Source organism: Echeneis naucrates, chromosome 13 (assembly GCF_900963305.1).
Source record: "Echeneis naucrates chromosome 13, fEcheNa1.1, whole genome shotgun sequence".
NCBI classification, from domain to species: domain Eukaryota; kingdom Metazoa; phylum Chordata; class Actinopteri; order Carangiformes; family Echeneidae; genus Echeneis; species Echeneis naucrates.
The window spans coordinates 11,067,059-11,086,084 of NC_042523.1; the positions used below are offsets into that span (position 1 = coordinate 11,067,059).

General features: G+C 43.6%; 1 protein-coding gene across 1 annotated transcript; it reads right to left on the bottom strand.

The window, feature by feature from the left end:
- Window positions 1–1,614: 1,614 nt before the first annotated feature.
- On the bottom strand, window positions 1,615–17,918 carry LOC115053056 (mediator of RNA polymerase II transcription subunit 13-like). Its single transcript, XM_029517619.1, has 30 exons — window positions 17,853–17,918; window positions 16,799–17,033; window positions 15,493–15,661; window positions 13,187–13,332; window positions 12,865–13,062; window positions 12,312–12,506; window positions 12,055–12,211; window positions 11,826–11,933; window positions 11,019–11,732; window positions 10,700–10,916; window positions 10,107–10,137; window positions 9,836–9,957; window positions 9,609–9,699; window positions 9,319–9,515; window positions 8,991–9,190; window positions 7,955–8,844; window positions 7,673–7,840; window positions 7,348–7,571; window positions 7,029–7,224; window positions 6,558–6,939; window positions 5,939–6,155; window positions 4,825–5,016; window positions 4,507–4,730; window positions 4,269–4,411; window positions 4,029–4,187; window positions 3,757–3,933; window positions 3,512–3,657; window positions 2,869–3,033; window positions 2,647–2,747; window positions 1,615–2,540 (listed from the first exon to the last, which is right to left on the bottom strand). The coding sequence occupies exons 1-30, from the start codon at window positions 17,916–17,918 to the stop codon at window positions 2,408–2,410; spliced, it is 6,363 nt and encodes a 2,120-aa protein (XP_029373479.1). The 3' UTR covers window positions 1,615–2,407.
- Between the last annotated feature and the right edge of the window lie 1,108 nt (window positions 17,919–19,026).

Sequence of the window (19,026 nt, forward strand, 5' to 3'; positions counted from 1 at the left end):
CCACAACATATTAACGATGTAGGGAAATGGGAAATACATAATGTTTTACACAAGTAGAGTGTATTGACCAAAACCAGTTTTCTCTGTGCTCACACCCAAAATACAAATACAAATGCAATATTTGAATAAGTGAAGGCCTGTTCATTTGTTTTCTGTGAATAAGTGAGAGGCTGAGTCCTTCACAATCAGGAGTAATTTATCTAAAGACAGGACAGATAATTATAGTTTGTCTCACATGGCACATGACAGATATAGCGCATATTGCTCATAGCGGGTCAGTAACATTTAGGGCTCACATTTACTTTCTCAAGGATCAAGGTCGGTTGTTGTATACCCTTCAGAGCCCCTCATTCCAGTAGTGTGTGTCAATTGTCAAGAAAACACTGGTAAAGACAGCTCTTGCAGGAGTAGGTCAGTGTTGGAGCCACAAAGCAGAATGCAGGTCACTGAAAAGCACAGATCGAACACAGTCGGTGTGCTGACTACAAGCACAGCAGCTCCCAGTTTAGCATTAGTGTTTGGTTTCCTGGTGAAATGCCTCTAAATACTGACACACATGCTGTGAATTGACTGAATGGGTTGGAGTTTGTTGTCCTGAACGGCCCCAGACAAACTGGGATACCCTTCAATTGGATCCCATTAAGCAGAACATAAGACGGTGATTGGATGAGGCTTTGGGATGACATGTTCTCCTTGATTAGCTAATTCCATTCTCACTAACCATCCAGATCCTGTTAGTATAGTCAGGGTTAAACTCGGTGCTCCATTGAGGAACAATGTTCATTGGCCACAAACCATTACCCTTTATAACCCACCGCTGACTTCTGTGCTAAGACTCATTAGACAGCGTAGAAAATCTCCTTTAGCAAGGACCTAAAGTCTGCATTACTGCAGACTCGTTTTATCAAACAGCTATTTAAATTTCTCTAGTATCATATATATCACTAATTCACCAATTAAAGAGTCCTGCTTAGTAATAGACCACAAACTATATGTGTATATATATCTATATATAAAATTACATATAAGTATGTTTGTGTTATATATTTGCTGATGAAGACTTAATTAAATATTAAATTAATTCAGAAACAGGAGCACTAGCTTGTCAATAGTTAACAGTGACACCAGGCCTATCAAGCTCAGCCACACAGTTTAATTATGAGTAAATAAAATGTTAAACCCCTCCCAGAGATCAGGCAACATTGAGAACATTCTCTGAAATCTACATCCTTAAACCTACTGAAATGTGACATTTCCTTAACCTTCAGGGTTCATTCATGTTCATGTTTCCTGAAGATGTTTTAGGATCCCCCCCCCCAACACAACTTCCCAAATAATTGGCTGAGAACCTTAACTTCCGTGTTAGTAGCCTGGATCTCACACAGAGACAAACTTAAGTATATGAACATGTTTTAATGGTGAGATTTAACTTAATGAGCTCTTGTACAAATAGTACACAGTAACACTAACCCTAAACTACAGCTTTGCCACTAAATCAAATTATGGCATGGCCTGTTTTTAAGCATGTTTTCATATAATGTACATGCAAGAAATGTGTTTTTATCCAAAGCTGTAAAAAAAATAAATAAATAAAAAGGTGAAAGACAAAGATGATAAGGTAGACGCACTTTATTCCTAAAACAGAAGCTGCACCATCAGTAGCGGCACACAATTATATGTACACATATTCACACACACAATTACCTAAATCTGTTATATAAAATATATATTTCTGACAATGTACCTTTGAATTCCTGTTCAGAGCTCACTGAGTTACTGTGCAAGAGACTCTGGAGCCAAAGCAGACGGAGAGGTAAGTCTCATCCACTCATTGGGTGGGACGCAAATGCCCAGGCCAGCTTTCACTTCATTTTTACAGCATGGCAATAAAAAGGTCTGTACCCTTTGAAAAAATAATATTCTAAAAGCAATCTACAGCAAATTCACTTGAACAGGTTTTTCCATGTTGTAATTGAGAAAATTACACTTTTTAAACCAATTCCTTTACAGTGAGATGTACACACCCTCTAGGATTTGTAATATATAAAAGATATTAAGCATTAAAAATTCCACATTTAAAAACTTACAATAAATAATATATGCAGGCATTTCATTAAGATAAAATTTCATAGATTGCAATCTACAGTCATTAAAAAGACAATTTATTCTCCTTTATGAAACGTCCCTTGATCTTCCAAAATGCTAAAATGGATTCTTGGCATCTGATTGATTGACTGAAACTTCCAGTCAGTGTTGTGTGAAAAACATCAGGGAGGAGGACGAGGAAGAAGGATGCTTCCTCCACTTTTGCCCTGATGGAGTGTGAGGTCCTTTTGAGTGTTGCGGATCCATGATTCGACTGAGGGGCCCGTCCAATCACATCCCAGAAGTTTGATCCCGTTAGAGTTCAGAGCATGTTCATGATAAAGTTGTACATCTGGGTGAGCACCACAAAGTGAACAGGCAGACAGGATCGCCGATCCTGAGTCGCAGGGTCGCATGTCAGCCAGGAGAGGGCGTTGTATTGCTCTAGAACAAATCTGTCAAGTGGAGGGCAGAGACAGCAGAGTCAGCACGCAAAGTAGCGTCAGGATCACTCTCTCTATTTTAATCATGCTGTTATCTTTCTAATTTCCCGACAGGTACCTGAGCACATCAGAAGTGTGGTTCGAGTCCAGCGGGTGAGAGTGTTTACTGTGCAGAAGCTCGTCTGATTGGACAGAAGACACGTGCAGGTGCAGAGATGCCTGGGAAAGGAAAGATGGAGATGGTCTGTAGATTTATTTGTAGTATAATTGTCACTGGTCTGAGTAAGCTGTCAGTGGAAAAACTGATTTCAAACAAGAAAGGCTTCTGATGCAAATGTACCTTGAGGAAGAGTGGGCACTGGTTCTGGGCTTGAGGGCAGGCTGACCAGAACCAGTCGGGCAGTGGTCCAGCCTTTGCTGTGGAGACAAAGTAGCCCAGAGCCATTGGCTGCTGCAGGATGTTCAGAGCCTCCTCGTGAGACTCCATCCGATCTGCACTCTGGCCCTGCAAGCCGACATCAGTGACATGAATTAACTTGTTTTCTACAACTTGGACTTTAGATTTGAAATATTGGCTATTGTGAATTAACTCATTTAAATTCTGCTAGGCCACAGAAGTGTGTTCAAGTAGTTTTGACTACATCAGCAGAGACTTAAAAGGATCTTCATTCAAATTATTCTGCTCTCTCATCTACATGAAAAATGTGACTCAGTTTTGTTTCCATTTGCTCCAGCTGAGGTTCACACTGACTTGTTAAAAAGCTGAGGTTGCTTTGTCTCGTATGTGGTGGAAAGGTTCATGACAAAACAACTCGCATGTGACGCCAAGTTTAAAGCTGTTTAAAGCTTTACCAGTCTTAAGTTTTAAAAAAAGTAACTCAGACGTTTTTGGGAGACTTGATGTTTTTATGGGATGAACTGCATTTAAAAAAAAAATAAAATGGTGGTATCAGTTGTTCATCTGTTAAAAGGAAGTGACTGACCTTGCTTCCATCTCCCCCCTGGTGGTAGTGGGAACTGGGAGAGTGAACAGGAGAGGTTGTGGGGGAGTTGGGCAGGATGTTGATGAGGTCAGGGTCCACCATGTCGTTATCAAACAGGTCAAAGATTCCCATTCCATCAGATCCATCTGCAAAAAACACACAGAGCTCAGGTGCATAATTCATGGTTGATGTGACACCCTGGTGGCGTGATGTTTTCCTCCTCAGGCCTCAGCTCCTGAACATACCGGGATTTATGGAATTGAAGTCCATGGGCTCTGAAGTGTTAGTGTTGACCTGAACCATGGCTGAAGTGGGGAACACGAGGATGTGTGTGCAAGATGTGTCCTGAGGGGTGCTCAGCTGCGACGTCTGCATGTTCAGTGTGGTGCTGCGACCAAACACTGAGCCTGTTGAGACTGAGTCTGCAGAGATCAGATGGAAAAAGACGGTTGTATCTTAAAAACCTGGCTTGGCACGGTTTCAAAGTCTTAATGATCTTATTACTATTTTACATTACCTGGCATGATGACAAAGGAACCCTGGGGCTCCATGGCTACCAGACAGGCGCTAAGGATGCTGGGAGTGTCAGCAGCAGAGATGCCACACATCCTACATGTCTCTTTCAGACGCTTGCTGAGGGACTGTAAGTTTCTCCTGCTCAGCAGAATACTCCAGTCTGAAACATGGGCAAGATGAAAGCACATTGGTACATGCTCATACATGGAGGAATCTAAAAACACTGCCACAGTCTGTGTACCTCTCAGCTCGCCATGGCCCATCCTTCCAAGCCGCCCAATCACCACCCTCCATGGCAGCGATGTTACCTGTACCAGGCCGTGACACCACTCCCACAGCTTCTGCAGACCAAGTCGTCTGACCGAGCCCTTTTTCCTGCGAGCCCTGCAAAACACAACTCGCACAGTTCAACACACAGACTCAGATGTAACATTAACTGTACTGCTCATTCGGTGGAACGGAGCGCCCAGAGTATGTACCTGTTGGGTACATCAATGCTAATAATGCAGGTCTCCAGCAGCTCGCCGTGTTGGTCGGTGCAGGAAGCCAGCAGCCAGCGCTGGTCATGGGACAGGCAGTAGCCAACAAACAGGATATTGTATTTTTGGGATGCTTCACCAAAGGTCTCCCCAAGCTCAGTCTGCTTGTCTTTCACAGGAGCCAAGATGAAGGGTGGCGTGTACAAGCGCAGACACTCAGGCCTCTGCGCAGAGGGAAAAAAAAAAACAAACAAACAGCGTCAAACAACGTCTACCAGCCATCACAAAAGTTGGAAATGCTCAGAGAACGGCAGTAACCTCAGGATTCTTGAGCGCCATGTCAATGGCAAGACCGGGGCCAAAGCCCGTCAGAGCCTTAAAGTTGGTGGAGTTGGGTAGAGGCCGACGACACTGTGTGAACACAGAGAACGCCAGCGACTTGAGGTGCTGGCCGTAGAGGTGGCGATCCCCACTCTGCACCGGCTGCAGCAGATACTGGCAGGGAACAATCTGAACAGGGAGACAAACATAAATAAGGTGCTCAACACATGGCTGTCATAGTGCATTTTTGTGCTCATCTGCAAAGCAAGTTTTGAGTATGTACTGTTTTCCTCTTAGGTAATGTTGTGGTAGTGGCTTGTTTGTTTTTAATGGAAAATTGCTTTGAATGCCACAGATGAGACAGTAGTGGAACAGGTTCTGACTGGGTTTGTTCAGCCTTATCTGGTGATCAACTTTTCTACTACTATTTTTGTTTCTTGAAATGAGGAACATGAACATACAACAATATATTCAATACCATTTGGTGAATCTCTAAACCGGGCAGAATTAAGTTGTTGTTAAGTTTTGTTTTTCAAAATTCTAACACTAGAACAACATTTATCATATGAGACAGAAGCACAGTTTTATACTTATTTTAGGCATTAGTGCACACTGTTTCATATTCATGAAATCTGTAATTCTCTTCCATTAGCTCTGTCACTATGATGTGGTGGTGATGTGTTCAATGTGCAGTGACTACGTGACAGAGTGGATGGAGATTAACACAGATGCCTTCAGCTGTAGTGAAGACTATAACTGAAATCATTAGCACATTCACACCTCTTGTGTTTTAAAATTCCCTGTGGCTTGTTGATGCAACCTTGTGTCACTATATCACAGGTGTGGCTGTCACCGCCTCTATTAGTGTCCGGTAATGGGTCCCCTGCTCCTCTCTCACCTCCCTTTGTGCCTCCCAATTCACAGCTCTATTGTAATTTAACTTCTAGAAAAGAGGTGATTAGTTGAAGCAGCAGATTTATTTAAATTGGCCATCTGATAATTCTGGCACTGGTCTCAAGTCTTCCACTTCTATTGGGAGTATTAGTATCTTTTGAATCAGTTTCCCCAAGTATTCATTCTCAACCTCTCAAATCTTTCCCTTGGGCTGTACCTGCACTGAGACAGCGTTTCTGATGTGAGAAGGCAGGAACTGGAGCATCTCCATGTAGCAGCGCAGCAGGCCCAGTGTATAGGTGCTGGAGTGGACCTCTCTGTCTGCATCTTCGTAGCTGAAGGGGTCGACGATGTACACCACAATGGCAGGTGGGTAAGACACAGCGTGGGATTCTCCATCTGTTGGCTTTCCTACTTTGTCTCTTTCCATTGTGCTATTAAGAAAAGTCAGACAATTACTCAGCAGGGCAATAATATAAACCCAGCCTATGCAAATATTATTGTATACACACAAAACATTTTATTACCTATAGGCAGAAACAACTGAGAGTAGGAGAAATATTAATATAATGATTTTAATATTATAAATCGGGGTCCCTAACCCTGATCCTGGACGGCTACTGCCCTGCATGTTTCCTGTGAATCAGGTGTGCTCCCCTGGATTCTGTACTGAACTTAGATGACCAGTTTTGTTTTTTTTTTTTTTTTTATATATTCAGAACAGCTAAATAGATTGCTTTTGTGTTTCATTATTACTGCACATGCACATTTAAGTGCTTCTAAGAAATCAGATATTATCATCCCTGCAACAGATACAGAAAAGAAAGTTAAGGTACCTCTCTGGCGTCTCAGTGGAGGCTTGAGGCTGGTTGGCTGTGGGTCCATTTTCTGCTAAGCCCCCTGTACCCTGTGAGTTTGACTGGGGTCCATTCTGAGATGTGCTGCCCTGCAAGCCTGCTGTACCAAATGGCGAGTAGGAGCTTGGCTTGGCTGAGGCCATTCCCCCGATAGTCTGGGAGCCTGAGGAGGAAGATGGAGGAGTGCTGTTGACCTGGGCAGGCTGGGCAGAGCTGGTGCTGGAGTTGGTAGTGTTGGTGCTCTGGGGTCCTGAGGAGGTGCTGGAAGAGCTGGAGGTCTGGGAGGGGGAGGAAGAGGTCATTGCAGGGCTGCGCTGGGACAGTAGGGAGCTATCCAAAGACTGCTCTGACAGGTATGGAGCTGGAAGAAGTCAGAGAAAAGAAAAACCATCAGTATTTAAACAAACCACAAGACCTTTCGGAGTTTAGCACAGTGAGCAAACTTGTTACCTAGATCATAGCGACACACTTGAGCAAAGAGTTTGAGCTTATTAAAGGCTTCATTGTTTCCATCTCTTGCTGCCATCTTCAGGAACCAGTCACTAAGGGGTTGCTCTGTCATGCTTCTGCCTTCTGTGGGCCCGACCTTTAAAATGCCCTCTTGGTGACTCTTACAGATGGGCCTGTGTTGGCCTAGCTGACAAGCCTGATGAGAAAAGGTTGCATGTATGTGAATATGAAAGTGTGAATAATTTCTTAGATCATTAAAATGTTTGTATTGGCATGTCAGTACAAGAAGGGCAAGTTTCATGAATTGCAATGTGCATACCTCATACATAGTGCTGAGATCTTTAAAGAAGGTCTTTGCCCCGCGGAGAAGAGACTCGTTTTCTGGACAGATGACAATATATCCCACATCTCTCTGGGATCCAAACGGATCAAGGAGTAGCTTTTCCCAGTAGGGCAAGCCAAAAGGAGACAGCACCACAAAGTCATACTCATAACCAACCAAAAAGGTTGGGATGGGCAGGGGCTCAGGAGACTCATCTGTTCCTGTGGAGAAAAGGTCATTTTCGTCATTAAGTGATCAAACCACAGTGTTTCCATACAAATCTCTTATCACTTAGGCTATGGTACAAATGCTTTCCACGCACCATATGATCCCCGCCCAGCCATCTTGTGGAACTGTTGCCAGGTGAGTGGTCCCTGAACACCCCATGAACGTACACTCCTTTTCTTCTGGATGGTGTCCTGCAGCACAGGCTGGAGGGACAGCAACACCCGCAGAACGTCCTGAGAGAATAACTTACTCATATCTGCTGCTACAAAAGGAAAAACAGGGAAAAAGAAGATTTTAAACGTTATGTTGTTTGAGGTTGTGAGTAAGAGGAAATTAAACTTGCCATATAAAGATTTAGTAATATCTGAATACATACTTTTGCATTTTGGCCACTGATGAAGACAGGTGCTTTTCACTAGTGTTTCATCTACTTTGCCTCCTGACATATTGTCCATAAACTGCCTGCCATGCTCTAATGCCATGTAGCAGTCATTATAACAGTCTCTCTCCTCCACCCTCAGAAATGAACTGGGGGCCGAGTTGGGCTTGGGATAGTCCACATCAGCCATTGGGGCGAACGGGTTGGTGCACTGATCCTGTAACAGCAGGATTAGCTCATCTGGAGGCTTTTCCTTCAGGCTGCCAGATCTGTGCGCAGTAGAGGCTCTGAGCTCTTCAAAACATCGCTCTGTGTCCCGACTTGCATCTGAACCCCGTCCCACTACATCCAGTTCATCCTCTAGGAAGAGCCCTGCTGACTGGCCAAAGCGACGATTGGTGACGGCACTGAAACCACAGGTGCAGGGGTACTGAGCCTCGCCGTTGTCCTTCAGGTAAACTCCAACATCTGCACCCCGGATGTTCATGTTGCAGACGCAAACGCAGCAGCTGTCAAAGTTGCAGTCCTTGTAAAGATTCATGACTGACTCAGAAAGAATGAGAGTGACGTAGAGGCTGTGAGCCTCGGGTATGGAGGGTACGGTTGCTGGCTCCACAGAGCTGAGGGGTCGGCAGGTGGAAGGCGTAGAGGCTGGAGAGTAGAGGTCAGAGTTATCGTATTTGAGCGAGCCCTGGACACTTGCTGGGCCGCGGGGAGTCCGTGGAGTGCGTGGCGTGCGAGGAGTGGGCACAGAGAAGCGTGGTGTGGCTGGAGAGGGCAGGATGCCAGTACCACTGTTACTGGGAGGGGCACTGCTGGACATGAAGGGGGTGTGAGTCTGTGGTGTGTATGTCTGGCTGTAGTCTGGTTCCACACTGGGCACATTACTGTTATGGAGAGATCAAAAGTGAGTTTAGAGTCTATCTGTTTACATTCTTGCTTTCTTATTGGCTTTATTATTTTGGTTCTATTATAAACACAATATCAGTTGATGAAAGAGCTATTTTGCATTATCAGTGGGTCAAAGAGTTACCTGTCTTTGGTGAAGAGATTGACACTTGACACTGGGGGTATCAGTTCCATTTTGCTCATTGTCCAGCTGCGTGTGTACACACAGTCTTCAGGCAGCTTGATTGGCAACAGACACTGGCTGGGTAGTGTCTTCAGAGGGGCGTACATGGTGCAGCCAATGAACGATTGACACGTCTCTGACTTGTACACAAAGGTATAGTCCTGAGAGCAGAGGGGGGGGGGGGAAAGAGAAAATCCAATCAATCACTTAATAATTAGGCAAATTAAAACAGTTGTGACTTAACAGTTCCATTTGCACCCGGACTTGGTGGGCGTGAGACATGTCACACCTTTATCTCAGATGGCTTTGGGCTACAGAATCCCTCCTCCACTTCCATTTTAAAGTGACTGTTGATCTGGCTGCCATCCAACAGGGTAAGGCCCGCCCCTGCTTCGAGGCTATCCTTGCTCCCGGTGTTCATGGGAGAGTACCCCTGCTGCTCCAGCGAGGGTGGGGTCGGAAACATCTGGTGCAGGTCTGCTGAGCCTAGACAAATAAGAGATTGTTACTTTTCTTTAATACAAGTATATAAAGGTTACAATGTAAAGCTCATCGTTAACTGCTTTGTCGTCGTCATACTTATGCAAGACAGGGGATCCAGCGTGGCAGGTTTAGTTTCTTTACAGCCAAACTTGTCTTCTACTCCAGCTCCAGCTCTTTTAGATCCAGGCTGTGCAGAGGGGGGGGGGGGGGGGGAGTAATGACTCAACAAGTCTTTTCAGATTTACAATTTGCTTTTCACATCACCAGCAGTTCTTGACTATAGCAGAATACTCAAGAGTAACACTTGCAACAGATAAACTCACCGCCAGTTCATCTTCATCTGAATTGAAGATTTTATCCAGGTCACTGTAGGACACAGCTAAGTCATTCTCGTGGATGAGGCTGGTGGAGGCTGAGGGTTTGCTTCCTGATGGACCCTGACCATCTGCATTGCAAGGCAAATTGAATTGGAGGCTTTAAATAAGACACCAAACTCCAAATATTTAATTTAAGCAAGTGTAAAAAACTAGGGGTCGACAACACAAAGTGTGTGTGTGCGTGTGTGTGTGCGTGCGTGTGCGTGTTGGGTCTCACCATCTGCTGACGTCCCTGTTCCTTCATCCACCTAGGTACAAAAAAAAGGAACAGGAATCATTTAATTTTACAGAGTAGCTGTATCTGGCAAGCTGCCACCTTTTGTGGCAGCTTCACTCTGTACTTAAACCTAATCTGAAAATGTTAAAAATTAACTTGCAGATTTTTTCTGCTTCCACCTGTAGTAGAGTGTTTCTTTTTTTTTTTTTTTTTTTTTTTTATTATTATTATTTTTTTTTTTTTACAGTGGGCCACTGTTTTGTTTGTGCAGATTCCAGCTAAACTATATGTAAAGCGTTACTACACAGGTCGGTTGACACCAATTTGTTCATATGTGGTTACAGTTATGCCAAAATTCAGTGCTGTGAACTTTCTGTCAGTGGGCTCTGTGTCTGAAAAACATCTTAATGTGGAATTTGGTGTCATAAAAATTATTTGGAAAATTAAGAGGGCTAAATGGCAGAACTAGAATTTAAGACTAACTGATGACAAAGAGTCACAGTCAGAGAGGTACTGAAAACATGAGAAATGCACACAGTTTGAATAGCAGATTTAAGTACGATTTCTTGTGGCAATGCATTTCAGGTACACACCTTGTGTTTCTTGTTGCCCTCTCGGTCGGCTCCAGGCTTGTCTTTCTTTTCAGTGAAGCTGAACTCTTCATCTCCATCTTCGAAGGCATAAGGGTCCGGCTCCTCGCTCAGCTCCCCGTCCACTGCTGCGGATGCAAGATGACTGTTTCTCCGCTGGGCGTAAGTCTTGACCAGCTCATGAGAAACTTTCAGGGGCCGCGTGGAACCTGACATCAATCTGTGAGGAGAGAAATGGTGTAGAAATAGTCAGATGTAGGCATGCTGGTTTCATAAAAAGACAGATTTGTTTTGGTGTATGTGAAGATGACTAAATACTTACTCAGTTACAGAAACTACACCATCTGTTCCTCCACTTCCCCCAGAGTCCTCATGAATTTTATCCACAGGTAGCTGGGGTGTCAGGAAGCAAGAGAGCTTCTTCCTTGGGAGGTTGAAATATTTCCAGGGGTTGTGGGTGGAGTCCTCATTGGGGTTTATGGCTGAACCTACAAAGACAATGGGCTCCAAGGTTTCGTTGTAGGCTGGGGGGAAAGGCAGAGGCATAGGAATGTCCAACTGAGACTCCTCAGATGATCCCTTCTGTGGAAGCAGACATGGCTCCACTGATGGGGGATAGAACGGTTGGTGGATGGGCGTGGATGAGTTCTTCATGTCACCTGGAGTCATGTCACCTTCGACGTGATCACAGGGATGTGGGCTGAGAGGAGGGGGAGGTGGGGATCCAACAAGATCTGCAGAGGGGCCGTGTGAATGTAGCGTTGGAGCTTTGGAAGGTGCTGTGTCCACATGGTGCAGGCTGGGATACGAGCCCTCCTCCTGCGATCTTAGACAGAGCCTTTGGGTCTGTGGCTCCATGGACTGCTCCTCGCTCACAGAGTTGCGATGGTGAAAAGGTGTCTGTGGCCTTTTCTGCTGCTTCTCCCCCTTCTCCAGTTTCTCACCAAGTTTGTGCTTGGGTGCTGGCTGGACAGGCTGGCCTATTGAAGGTGTGTGTCCTGAGGTACTGCTGGATCTCTGCTTCTGATTCTTATGTCTACATGAAAAAAGAAAAAACAAAGAAATTATAGTTAAAAAATATGTTCTACTGTGGACAAAAACAACCAGGGATGTGTTACACTTAACATACCTTGAGCAATTGCAATACGGCCTGTGAGTTGACTCAACAAAATCCCAGAGTCCCTTTTTATCCGAGTCCTCCTCAGAGATCCCATTTGTCAAGGTAGCAAACTTCCTCCTTATTAAAAAAAAAAAAAAAAAAAAAGTAGGACGAGGGGGTGTTGGCATGTTATTAGTCAAAAATGAAGGTACTACTTAAACTGGCAATGATAAGCAAGAAGAGAGGAAAGAAAACATACTTGTTCCCTGTACGATTTATGTTATACTCTTGCCAAACAGATTCCACCATCTGGTTGGCCAGCCTACGAGGAATTTTCCCCCCATGGAGCGTGTTGTTAGAGCTGTAGCCATCGGACACAGACGACAACTTGAGCCACCTCTGGGCGGGCTGATAATCTGTGAGGTAAAATGCGATAATGTTAGTATGCACAATCTCACAAAAGTAAGTGCTGATAAATATGAAGTGTTCTGGTCAATGTGCAACTCCACTTCTTACCAGTTTGAGCCTCCTCTGGTGATGTGGGAGGAGTCAGAGTGACAGAAGACATGGCTGGGTCTCTGTGAGCAGCCTGGCCCTGCTGTGCACAACATAGGCTTCCTGAGGTGTTGGCTGAGCCCTGAGGGACCACAGCAGGGAGGTCCGACAGGGGGAGAAGTACCAGACAGGAGGGGTAAACCATCCTTACCCCAGCTGAAAAACACAATTTGCAAAGGGAAGGATTTTTTTTTATTTATATATATCAAAGTTATCTTTATTTTGAAAGGATAATGTTTGGTGGAATAGTCTCTTATGTTCTTTTTACCTTGTAACTATTCTTTTACATGCAACACTGAGACCACAATCTTAATTTCTAAAGCCAATAATGACGTGATTGAATCGCTGGGGTATGTGAACATAATTACATAAATCAGTTATTTGACAATTTTTTCGGGGTCAGCTAAAATGTTTAGTTTTTTATTGTATTATTCTCAACAAAACATTTTTATTATTGCACTGAAGGGGAGGGATCCTTAAAAATTCAAACATAATAAGTTTAGCGACAACTTACCGACAAGAACTTCCACGGCTGCCAGGGAGTCGTCCTCCCAGTCTGTATCCTCCACCTTGTCCTCCTGGACCTCCTTTGGAGTGGGACTGATGGGATAAAACTGCCTCCACTCTTCGATAAGCTTCTGAGTAGGGTGGTCTGACATCTTAAAAGCCTGGCCGGTGAGGGTTCCATTTAAGCCATATGGGCTCAGGATGACTGCAGAGAGGAGTTGGAGTACTTGTGTGGGAAAATGCATCATTTAAACCCAACTGAAAATATAGTAGACATTGACCAGTTCCATGTAAGACATCCCTACTGTAAAAAAGTCTTGTGATCCTACCTTGCAAGGGGCTGGAGTTCTGCTGCGCGAGACTAAGATGTTCCTCATTCAACCGCTGGAGAGGCTGATGCTGGGCGATCTCCACACTCGTGCACACATTACTGTCACCGTGCACGAAGAAGGTGAATGCACAAGACAGGTGCTCACTGCAAGGCAAGTTGAAGAGGGATTGTAATGTTTATCGAGATTAGCCAACAAGCATAACCACATCATTAAGGTTAAAAAACATGTTTGGCATGAGATTTACTTTGCAGTCAGCAACCAAACGCTAATGTAAAGCCCTGCGAGACTGTTGAGGTTACTGTCCGTCATTCATTCCCCAGGAATGATAGCTACAATGGTTTGAAAATTTGACAGTAAAACTTCGATCTAATTCATGCCCTCAAGTGACAAGTGTTGCTTCAAAACACGTTGGACTGATACATGAAGACCTGTTAATACCACTAATCAGTGCACAGTCAAAAATATGAGCTGAAAATAAACATGGGGGATTATTACAGTCCTGAAATGCTACAACAATATCTGTCTTTATTTTAACTACTTCTGGAAGACCAGGCTGCTAAAAGCACTAAAATAGTGCTTGTTGACATGGTTGCTGTAAAACCACAGTGCACACTCAGCATTTTCCAATGACTGCCCTGTTTACCAGCCAGAGAGGGCAGGCGACAGTGAGACTGCCAGACTCTTCTGTTAGAGGTGCTGCTTCAACATACACTTGCAGACAACCTACATGTCAAAAAAAAAAAAAAAACTCTAAACATCAGGGATTAAGCTATCTACTGTTTTCTATAGCTGCTAAAAAGCTCTGCACACACTGACAATGCTGCCAGAGGGAACTGCGCCAAACGGCTGCGATCAAACTCAAGTCAGCTTGGACCAACAGCCAAAAAGGCGAGACTCAAATTAGCTTGTCAGTGAACTTCAGGATTCCCCCGGCCCCTTCATTCGAGAGCAACAGGGCAACGAACCATTTTATTTATGTGTCATAAATAAAATGGTTCCCCATTTTGAACCTCAGATATTATTGTGCTGCTGCTGGTTCACCACAAGGTGATATTCCCATAACAGCACTGGGCAGTTTGACTCTGCTGTTGGGAATGCGTAGACATTAAACATTACCCTACGTGTTGCTCTATTACCTCAGAAAAGACAGAACTGAAATTACACAACAAGCTGGATGACTATTATTTCCTGCATTAAACATGCGGAATCAGGTGTAAAATGTGACAAACTAATGATTTATTTAGAAAACTGTAATTGTAATCACATTAATATATCTGATTCTGCAGATGAGCCAAGTTTCTCTGAGAACTCCAGGATCTTGGTGCCTAAAGATCACTAAGAGCCTGCAAAACAGCAGGGATCAAGACTGTAAATGCTTTACTAGACTGGTCATAGCAAACCTACCAGACAGAATCTATACTGGCTGTTTCGCAGCCAACAGATAGTGCCATGGTCACTGCTTAAAAAGGCAGTGGGTGTGGGTGTGTATGCGTTTGTTCACACCCTTTTTCTAGTAAGATGATGATCTCTCATTCCCAGAATGGCTTTTAAGGATTTAGTTGAAACCAATCAGCTCCCACCCCATTTTCTCTGGTTAAATCCCAAATGGCAATTTTAATTGTAAAATGCCAGCAACCATTATAGGAACTTTAAAGTACAACTTCAATAACAACAAGGCTTTCAATGAGTCAGTATAACACAGTCATCTATCCTGAACACACCTTCATCAAGGTTTCTTTAATGGTCAGTATAAACTGGTCCATGCATTCCTCAAACAGAGGCCACAGGCAAAGTCATAATAAATTCAGCTGCAAAGTCAATCTCAAACTGCAGCAAAGCTTGACAAATACTATGAAATATCTGAATTATACTCAGCCCTTCATCACAACAAGTACATATCTAGTTTATCTGATCAATAAACCTTTCTGGTTTATGAATAGATCCCTTGATTTCTTAGACCCTCAAAATCCTGTCAGCATGTTCCCATTATGCCTTAGATGCTATTTAGGCCTCAGGTATTTATTTTATTTTTTTATTTTTTGGACAAAATCAGCATAAAATGCAGAAAAGGTTCAGCTGAGGTTGTAATTTGTACAAGACATGAGTGAAAAGAGGTTTTTACTATTTGGAAGGGAAAATATGAGCAACAGATGCTTGAGTACACACCACTATATTGCTACATCAACACAGCAGGCAATTCTCGCTGAGCAGAACGTACCCCAGGTCTGATCACAGGTTCATTGGGCAGCGTAAATTTAAGAATTTACGACATGACATACTTTTTTTCTGGAACAAGGACATACCTTTTATTTATGGTCTTTTCATCTTTCTGGTACGGCTTAACAAACCACTTGCCGATGCGAACAAAGCCACGGTTCATGAGACAGCGCTCCAACAGGTTGTGGATGGCTTTGAAGAGGAGCGTACGACACTCGTAGGACAGGCCACTCTCCCACTCGCCATCCTCCTCACCTGAAAAAGGCAAGTCCAGTCATAACCTTCACTTTTAACAAACAAACCTCTTCTTCCAGGTAGCCTTTTGTCTTCTGTAAACTGTGGTGTGCTAGATAGGTTTGACACATACAAGGAGACCTTGTTCGTAGCAAAACTAATGACCCATTTGAACAGATGGAGAAACATTTGGTTTCAAAATTTATCATTATTTGTCATCACTGTATAACATGATTTGGCCATGTATGTGATATGTACTTCAGTGCACAAAAAATATATACAAATTAATTCAAAGAAAGTAGGATGATAAAAAAAAAAACAAAAAAACAAAACAAAACAAAAAAAAAAAACTTCCCAACTCATTAACAATTAAAGTTTGAAATTCCAAATTAAGCCTTCTAGCTTCCTTTGCAGTGCTAAAGATTTGTGTAGAGGTTGCTCTCTCTGTCTTGTTGTGACCAGTTTGTTTTGTGTTAGACTAACACTTGACCCTCCTTGAGAACAGAGACAGAAAACCTGGTCAATATGGCAACCCCCAAGGCAAATTTCTTTCCAAGATATGCATATCAACAAGCTGGAATGAAACCTTTAACCAAAAATCAAGACACTGTCAGTTGATTCAAATGCAAAATAGGTTGATTTAGTGCTACCACACACGCCTGTGTCTTGGTGGCTGAGAGCCAATAGATTCCATGTGGCTTTAGAGACAAGAAAAAAAAAGACCAAAAAATCCCTGTCGGACACAAATCAGTCTAGTTATCATAACTTGTTATCATCAGACTTTGTATCATTAAAACTGCTTTACAATTGTTTGCTGCAGCTTAGAGCGGCTGACATCGTTCTCAAACACCAAACATGTTTAAACGTGAGTTTCCACAAACTGACAGTTTTTCCCTGTAATTCTGTCAGAGCTTCTTGAAAGGTCAAAAATTACATAATTGACTGCATTTTAACACACAATCAGAAAAAAGCGTGTCTATTCCAAAGTTTCATTTTGACTGTATACATTTAACAATTTAGGGCAAGCTTATTTGCAAAGTTTGTTGCTACCCACCCCCCCCCCCCGTGAGAGATATATAACTAATGGAGATCAGTTGTCACATGTGAATCACAAATAGTTGTTTTGTGAATGTGTGGAAAACATGCAGATCCACCTACTTGAAAGCTCATTATGAATAAGCTCTGCAAAGCTGGGGTCGTCGCCCCACCAAAAAAGCCAGAGCTCTCTGCGACCTGGGGTGTGGTGCCTTCTCCACACACTCAGCACATCCGCCGCCAAGCATCGGCTGAAACTACACAATATAGGGTCCTCCTCAGTCACAGGGAAAAGGATGGGTGAAGAGGTGGGTCCTTGCCACACAAAACGCCTCCATTTTATTCCGGTCAAATCAGCCTAGGGAGAAGGAGCAAAAAAACAATGTGAGAGAAGAGGAAGGGAAAAAACAAAAAAAAAAAAAACACCACACATAATTACACAAATCATCTGTTGTTTACTGCATAACTCAATGTGTTTTTCCCTTTAGGAAAAAAAAAAACAAAACACAATAACAAGAGAGCGGAAGGTGCTCTTCTGCTCAGAAATAAAGTGATTTCTACTGAGGAGAAAAGTGGAAAACTGAGGCTTCTCAACAGCTTGTAAAGTTTTGCAATGTGAGGCTTGAAAGTGTGACAGCACAATCAGTGAAAAAAAATGACTGACATGCTGTTATTAACAACTAATGACTAACCACTGCAAGTCAGTCTAATGTTGGATTAGTTGGTCTTAGTTAAAACAGCAGCAGCAGGGCTCAAGTTCCATTGTCTGCACTTTTTTTTATGTTTTTTTAATGTTTAACTTATATAAATATATATACATATAAAAAAAGAGAAGCAAAAGTGTTTCACAGGTTTTAAATCAATCGCCTGTTGGCCTGACCTGTAACCATCTTGTAACTAACGCTAATGCTAGTTGACTATTTCTGTATCCAAAGCTTTGTAAACACATTATCATAACGTATTCATGTGCAGCTCTCTATCGTAGTTGCCCTGCAGTGTGTGCAGTCTCTGTTATGAAAGTTGGCGAAGATCGCGACCATGCAAGTCGCAGGCCCGATGCCTTCACGCCAATCTGCAACTGACGTTACAAAGCTTGTTGCCTGATTAGCCAAAATGGCTTTCTGGCCTCTCACTAGGAGAGCTAATGCTAACTAGCGCAGAGAGCAGAGAGTCTCACCAGGCAGAAGAGGTTGGAGTGGCAGTCCTCCAAACTGGCCCCGTTTGGTACAAAGCACGAACTCATCCTTTCACTGCGGGCTTGTAACGCTGACGTCCATTGTCTCAATCACCATCGGAGAGCTGGAGCCGATTTAGTAAACTCGCTGGCGGAGCGCCGTTCAGTTGTAGTTATTCCGTTAAAGCGCTGACCAACTTGCTAGCTTCACGGAGCTACCGCTAGTCAGAGACAACTTCTAACCGGCGCTAGCCACCACTAGCCCGGCGGCTAGGAGAACGACAGACAGGCAGCCCGATAGCGTCAACTGTGAGCTCGCAGCCGCTGGATTCATCAATCCTATTTGAAATGTATTGTCTGATCTGGTTAGCCGCAGGCTTGCTGCTACAGTACCTTAACATCAAACAGTCAACGATTACAGGACCGAGAGGGACCAACGTTCAATCAAACAACAGAAAAGTTATCTGCACGGTAAAAAAAAAATACGATCTTGAAAACTAAAAACTTCACCCCGAACGCTTAGTCCCTGCTGTGCTAATGCTAATGGCAGCTAGCCGATCTGAAACAATTTCAAAGCAGAGGAACTCTCCCCTCCCCCTGATCTCTCCTAGCCTGCTAGCACACAAGCTAACATACCAGCGCTCTAACGCTAGCTTGTTGGCTACATAAAACAATTTGCTCCGCCACCCTCCCTTTCGCTAAAACCGCCGCAGCGCTCCGTCATAATAAAACTACTCTTAAAACGGACGAAATGCCAAGTCAGCGAGGCTAATCATCGGCTACTTTCCTTCTGCCTGATCCATGGGTCCTGCAGATATCCATTATATCAGTTCATGGATTGAATTCTTTAATGGCGGCCAGGAGGACAACTCTGCCTCTCACCTCCTATTGGCCAATTTGTGGTAATGGGGCGTCATCCGGCTTCAAGTAGCTCCATGACTTCACAGTTTACAAGATGAAAGCTTCGGTGCATCTGTCATACACAGTCAGTGGTCACCTCTCACCGATGCTTGTTACTAAACACGGTCCGCCGTGCAATGCCTACCGCATGTCAAGTGAAAGAAAGTAAATGTTTATTTTCAATCATGACATGAAAACTCGCCTTTTTTTTGCACAGAAATTGATTATTGGAAACAAATGTCAACAAAGGGGCGCTTCTATTGTCTGACTGAGCCTT

Bases quoted from the DNA above. Each gene is read 5' to 3' on its own strand.
- LOC115053056 (XM_029517619.1), bottom strand. From the start codon at position 17,918: ATGAGTTCGTGCTTTGTACCAAACGGGGCCAGTTTGGAGGACTGCCAC. The intron at 15,662-16,798 runs GTAGGTGGATCT...TGCCTTTTTCAG, and splicing joins TATTCATAATGAGCTTTCAA to GTGAGGAGGATGGCGAGTGG. The intron at 13,063-13,186 runs GTAGGATCACAA...TCCTCTCTGCAG, and splicing joins GAACTCCAGCCCCTTGCAAG to TCATCCTGAGCCCATATGGC.